Source organism: Protomyctophum bolini (assembly GCF_963924005.1).
Source record: "Protomyctophum bolini genome assembly, chromosome: 24".
Lineage (NCBI taxonomy): Eukaryota > Metazoa > Chordata > Actinopteri > Myctophiformes > Myctophidae > Protomyctophum > Protomyctophum bolini.
Window position 1 is genome coordinate 27,545,239 of NC_137885.1, and position 6,855 is coordinate 27,552,093.

General features: G+C 42.9%; 1 protein-coding gene across 2 annotated transcripts in view; it reads left to right on the forward strand.

Annotated features, from left to right (window-relative positions):
• The window catches only part of LOC308311391 (cyclin-Y-like protein 1), a 13,124-nt gene extending 7,255 nt beyond the window's left edge, over positions 1–5,869 (forward strand). For both annotated transcript variants that reach the window (XM_080758077.1, XM_080758076.1), the window contains 4 exons: positions 423–542; positions 1,880–2,046; positions 3,473–3,635; positions 4,708–5,869. In XM_080758077.1, coding sequence (XP_080614203.1) covers positions 423–542; positions 1,880–2,046; positions 3,473–3,635; positions 4,708–4,824 — 567 coding nt within the window. In that variant the 3' untranslated portion in view covers positions 4,825–5,869. The remainder of the gene's footprint in view (positions 1–422; positions 543–1,879; positions 2,047–3,472; positions 3,636–4,707) is intronic.
• The last annotated feature ends 986 nt before the right edge of the window (positions 5,870–6,855 follow it).

Consider the following 6,855-nt stretch of genomic DNA (forward strand, 5'->3'; position numbering starts at 1 on the left):
AATAAACATAATATAAACCATCAAACGCACAGGATTGGCTACAGATCATCAGCCCTCATGAACACAGTCAGAAACTGGTTTACCTCTGCCACTGGCAACACCTGAGACTAATTAGGGCCAGGGTTAAATACCCTCCCTCCCTGTAACCATGGCAACATAGATTGGCAAATTGACAGGAATCATGGCAAACAATATGGTGGCTCAAATGGCTCTTACAAGTCCTAAAGATAATTGTGTGCCAAACAAAACCTGTCAGTTTTGTAGTTCAGTAATTTCTTCTTCTTCTTCTTGAAATAATAATAATAATAAAAATAAGGGGACCCATAACTATGTGTCCACGACCCACAAATGGGGTCCCGATAAATGGGTCCCAATGCTGTGTTCTGCCAGTGTTCTAACGGATCCCTCTGATAACTCTGCAGCGTGACAAGGTTCCAGACGACTACGATGTCATCGATCCGGAACACAAGCTCATCTACCGCTTTGTCCGGACTCTCTTCACCTCCGCCCAGCTCACTGCGGAGTGTGCCATCGTCACTCTGGTAAGGTCACCACCAAGCAGTGTTGTTTTCCTCGACTATAAAACTAAGACGAAAAATGTTCGTCGACTGTACCTTTTTTCACTGACTAAAACTAAATAAAAACGAATCTATGATGACTAAAACTATAAGACTAAATATACTGACAATTTCGTGAACAAATAAAAACTAGACTAAAATGTTAGTAAGGCACTAGTGGACAAGAGATCCAGTTTTATGCTGGGTTGCATGCTAAAAATAGCAGATATACAATCTCACAACGCGTCGCAGCGCGGCGCGTTTTCAGCATGCAACCAAAGTGTAAAATATGTCATTACAACGACATCAAGGCCTGTCAAAACACATTTTAGTCGACTAAATCAACTGTAGATTTAGTCGACTAAAATCGTATATGACATTTAGTCGACTAAAACTAGACTTAAACACTAAAACATTCCAGGTGACTAAAATGTGACTAAAACTAAGTGAAAACTATTCAAGAGACTATGACTAAAACTAAAATAGAAATTTGCTGCCAAAAACAACACTGCCACCAAGTACATAGCATCACTCTGGTAGGGTCACCACCAACTACATACAGTAGCACACGACTCGGACTACTAACGGTGTAAACGTCCTACTGTAACTTGATGAATTTTACATGCAGCCCCAGTGATGCTGAAGTATGACAGACATACAGTAAGGTTTAAATACAAGAACATCAAAGAGAGAATGCAAACACCCACTGTCCACTATATGTTCCCTTATAAGGTAGTGGTCAACAGGAAGACCGTAGGTATACATGTCCTGACAACAGCTGCTTATCAGCAAACAAACAACCCCCAACCATTTGTTTATGGGTCACTAGTTAGTGGCCACTGGCTATTCTAAGATTCCTATAGCCTGCTACGTCATGACATGCTCAACTGAGAGACAACCTAGAACAGTTATTTAAGCTATATCAATGTGAATTGTAGTGTTCCATATACATCAATGCCTCCACATTCTTTCAACCCCTGCTGTTTGAGCTCCTAATTAGGCTAGGAGAATATATAAGAGAATTAACGTCTCCATGCTTCTGTACAGTATGTCTCTAATGAAGAAACGCCATCCGTTGAGACATTAGTCATTAATACAATAACTTGATTTCATTATATCCGCTGTACTTTGCTCTCTGAACTTTCTCTTTGTTTCAAGATTGCCAGGTTCCTTGGGGTGTGGACTGGTTTATTATATAAATTTGCTTCCCGCCCCCCCCCCTCCAGATTGCATAATTCCATGAAATAATCAAGGGGTTCTGCTTAGAGCATTACGTGTCTGTTTTTATCATTATCATTTTATCATTCATCATGTGTGTGTAGGTGTACTTGGAGAGGCTGTTGACCTATGCGGAGTTGGACATCTGTCCCTGTAACTGGAAGCGCATCGTTCTCGGGGCCATCCTGCTGGCCTCCAAGGTCTGGGATGACCAGGCGGTGTGGAACGTTGACTACTGCCAGATCCTTAAGGACATCACTGTGGAGGACATGTGAGTGTCCCTCGTCCAGGGTTTGATTTGTAAAAAATAATACATATATATTGTACAGGCTTACAACACGGGGTGCGCACGCTTTTCCGACACACCGAATATCCGAAGCGGGGGGACATGCGATGCGATGCGAAAAAGCGATGGTCCGACATGCACTGCTCCCGTGCTTGCGGTTAGGGTTAGGTTAGGATTGAGGTTTCGGATCAATAGTATGTCAGAACTAAAGCCTGCACCCTACAACACTGTGAACTTGTAGATCTCTATTTGGGCTATTATTGAATAATATAAAAAAAAGGTAACATTTGACAAATGTTCAACAAAAGCAACTGCCAGGATTAATGTGGTTAACGTATATTTTCAAATAAATTGATCAATTGTCATATTATCAAACATAATTATCAAACATATTAGACAGGCTACATCCCACTTCCCAAAGCAAGTACATGCATTTAATTTAGTCTGCTCAGAAGCAGGGATAAAACCTATCCCATTTAATTTAGTCTGCTCAGAAGCAGGGATAAAACCTATCCTATTTAATTTAGTCTGCTCAGAAGCAGGGATAAAACCTATCCCATTTAATTTAGTCTGCTCAGAAGCAGGGATAAAACCTATCCCATTTAATTTAGTCTGCCCAGAAGCAGGGATAAAACCTATCCCAACTGGCAATATAAATTAAGGATTAGAGGGTATCAAAATCAGAGGCATGGACTTCCTCCAACATTCCATCTCGCAAATGACCCTGCCCTTGTTCACCATGTGACCAAATGACCCTGCCCTTGTTCACCATGTGACCAAATGACCCTGCCCTTGTTCACCATGTGACCAAATGACCCTGCCCTTGTTCACCATGTGACCAAATGACCCTGCCCTTGTTCACCATGTGACCAAATGACCCTGCCCTTGTTCACCATGTGACCAAATGACCCTGCCCTTGTTCACCATGTGATGATGGTTGATGGTCAAATGACCCTGCCCTTGTTCAACATGTGATGATGGTTGATGGTCAAATGACCCTGCCCTTGTTCAACATGTGATGATGGTTGATGGTCAAATGACCCTGCCCTTGTTCAACATGTGATGATGGTTGATGGTCAAATGACCCTGCCCTTGTTCAACATGTGATGATGGTTGATGGTCAAATGACCCTGCCCTTGTTCAACATGTGATGATGGTTGCTTTTGACCCTGAGATTGAAGCGGTTGTATTATTGAGTCCTGTAAAGAGAGACCTGCAGAGCAAATACCGGCAGGTGCAACAGCGCAGCTGCAGAGTGATCAGAGTGGCAGTTCAAACCTGGATAGGAATGCTAAATACTTACGACGCAAATGCGTTTAGCTCGAGCCTGCACACTCATCCTACCCTCATCCACCCTGGGGTGTGACAGTGAGTCCCTTCCGATCTCTGCCCCCCCCCCCTGCTTCCTCAGGAATGAGATGGAGCGTCACTTCCTGGAGCTGCTCCAGTTTAACATCAACGTTCCGGCCAGCGTCTATGCCAAGTACTACTTTGACCTGCGCTCGCTGGCAGACGACAACAACCTCAGCTTCCCCTTGGAGCCGCTCAGCAACAAGCGGGCCCAGAAACTAGAGGCGAGTACATCTTCATGTCATTGACTGATACGTCAGCATAGTTTCAGGAGAGTTTCTATGGCTGATATATGGCCACTGGACACACACTGGTCTGATTAACCCATTCTGACCTGAGATCAGATTTAAAAAAATGTCAGTCGTTCTTTGATTTTTCAAAAATAGCAGACCTTACAAGCTCGTTTCGCGGAACTCGGTGGCGCGCTATGAGCTTGTAGATCTGCTATTTTTTTTATAGCTAAAGCATAACATGATGTTAACACCAAAATGGGTTCCCGTTCAGAATGGGCTAATGAATGTTTGCCTATTATTTATTCCTGATTCTGAGTATACATCATCATTTTTCATCATCATCATGGATTTCACAAGCTGTAGGTCTGCTATTTTTGAAAAATCGAAGAACGACTGACATTTTTTTAGAATCTGATCTCAGGTCAGAATGGGTTATAATCAGACCAGTGTGTGTCCAGTTGGAAACCTCGTATGAATCTGATCTCAGGTCAGAATGGGTTAAATCAGGGGCACGGTGGCACAGTTGGTATAGTGCTGTCGCCTCACAGCTAGAAGGTCCTGGGTTCGATTCCCGCTCGGGGCACTGTGGGTGCTGGCGGCGTGTTTCCTCCTCCGCGTCATCAGTGCCCATACCCGAAGGCGGGGTTGGCAAAAGGGCCTTTCTGTGTGGAGTTTGCATGTTCTCCCCGTGTCCCCTAGGGTAGGTACCCTCACAAAAACATGCAGTAATCCTGGTCTCTAAACTGCCTCCCCCTGGCCAGCCGGGGCGCCTGATGGAGGGGAAAGGAACTGGTTGGAATAACGTGTTCCTTCCACGCGCTACGTCCAACCAGGGAAACTCCCCCCTGTCAGGTGTAAAGGAGCAACTTGGACACTCAGGCATGAAGGGAGCATGAGTTAAGTCCGTTGCTCTCCCCAGGTTGGCGGAGGGTGTGTAGAGCCCAGGATCACAGTAGATGATTGGCACAGGGGTGAAAAATGGGTTACAAAATCGTGGGATAAAAAATATATATTAAAAAAAAAAGAATGGGTTAAATCAAATGGATGGATGGATGTTTTTCAGGCCATCTCCAGGCTCTGCGAGGACAAGTACAAGGACCTGGGTAAAGCAGCCATAAGGAGGTCCCTGAGCGCAGACAACCTGGTGGGCATCAGGAGTACCCACGCCGTGCTGTCTTGAACCCCATGATCCTACGTCAGGGATACGTCCACCTGAACGACGCGGGCAAAGACAGCAGAGCCGAGATGCACACGAAAGCACCGTGTGTCAGGAGGATGTGACGTGACGTCACACTCGGGCGCACACGTACGGTCCCTGAAATGCGGGCGGGTGTTTTTAAAAAGAAAAAAGAAAAAAAAGAACAGGGTCATTTGAAGATCAGCCGTTTAAAAAAGAAAAAAAAAGTTTTATTCCAAAACACTATCCCTCGAAAAGCGCTGAAGAAAAATGGTAAAAGACTCTAGGTATATAAAAGTATTGATTTTGTCGACAAAGGGACTTAAAGGTTACTATCATTTTTTTAAAGCGCGCTATCACTTGTTTATTTTATTTTCATGACAGTCAGTATGAATAATCTCATGAGGTTGGGTGTCACATGAATTGGATTTTCTTTTTCTTCGGGTGTCTCATTTGGGAATTACACTCTTTTCCGGTTCAACATATTATGGACACGCTCTCTGGACTGCTAGATCACGCTCTCTGGAGCTTCCAAAGGGGGGGTGGGGGGAGCAGGGGGGTCTAAGAACTACCCTGTGGTGTAGTTCCAACCATGGACAGAGTGTATATAGGCTCTTGTCTTTGCTTACTGTGTAGGCCCCTATAGCTGTGAAATGTGATGGGATTTCATTTAATTGAAATAAATTTCATTTGCTGTACTTTTAAGTAATTTGCTAATTAGAGACATGTGTCATGTGGGCAAAAGTGTGTCTTGTCTTGTTCTGTTTGTGCGAACGCACTCTCAGTATACACAGAATAGCTATGTCACGATCCACACTGTACCTCTTCACAGTTTGAAAACCACGTTAACTTGTATTCTCTACATTTTCTCATACATATGGCTGTATGGAATGTAACGGCTAACAATAAGCTATCTTGGCTCTCACCTGTCCTGGACAATGTATGTATGTATTGGAAAAAGCATGTGCTTTTTAGTGTTTCACTTGCTGTGGTAAAGGCACCACAAAGGAGCAAAGGTAAAGGAGCCTCATTCATAAACATTTAACGTTTCTTACATTTTGTTCTCACCAGTCACTCGTTAATAAAAAGAAATGTCTTCCTATTAAGCAAATCATACACAACAGCCATAATAAATGTATACCTGTGCTTTGCAAGGGACGACATGACATGAATGAACAAAATAATGCAGAACATTAGTCAGCAAAGCAGAGGTTTGATGATCCACACTTATAATCTGAGGCCAGAGCTAGCTGCTGTCCCTGGAGGAAGTACTGTAGATGATCACAGCATTTGTTTTGTGGTCCTTAAAATGTCCTAAAAATGTAAGTTTAAAAACAGAACCCATGCTCTTCTCTTGGTCTGACTATAGGGTCTGTTCACGAATGTACTTTACATGACCAGGCATGGATGCCACAGCTGCCTGCATGGGAGAGAAGGAGAGAGAACTGTGGATGTCAAATTGTTTTATCACTTTATGGAAAGGTAGGCTACTATTAGCTAATAGCTACACATATCAAGTATGATTGGTCTTGCTTCTTGTGGGTTCCAACAAAGCATAATGGACCTCTTCCGGTGGCTTGTCAAGTAGTGCTGAAGGAATGTCAGCCATTTTAAAACACAAATGTCTTGGTTATGTGCACAAAATTCAAATAGTTAATGTCCTGAATGCGTTTTGGTTTTTTAGCAAAAATAAACCTCTATAATGAAATAGAACGCAGAATGAAAAGGAAAGCGTAATAAAGAAAGAACAAAGAAGGATATTCAGTTTGGGGTTTCCGTGGATGCTGTGTAACATTTTTACAAAATATAAAGGTTGTCTTCCTCAGCAGTGGTACTTTCTGAGTAGGCTAAGTAAGTAAGCTATAAGTAAGTAACTAAGTAGGCTACATTTACTTAAGTAGGCCTACTGTACTGTACAATTTTGAGGTACTGTATTTGTACTGTATTTTTTACTTCTACTCCACTACACTTGGATCAAATATTGTACTTTTATTCCACTATAATTATTTGAAAACTGTAGTTACTTAATTACTT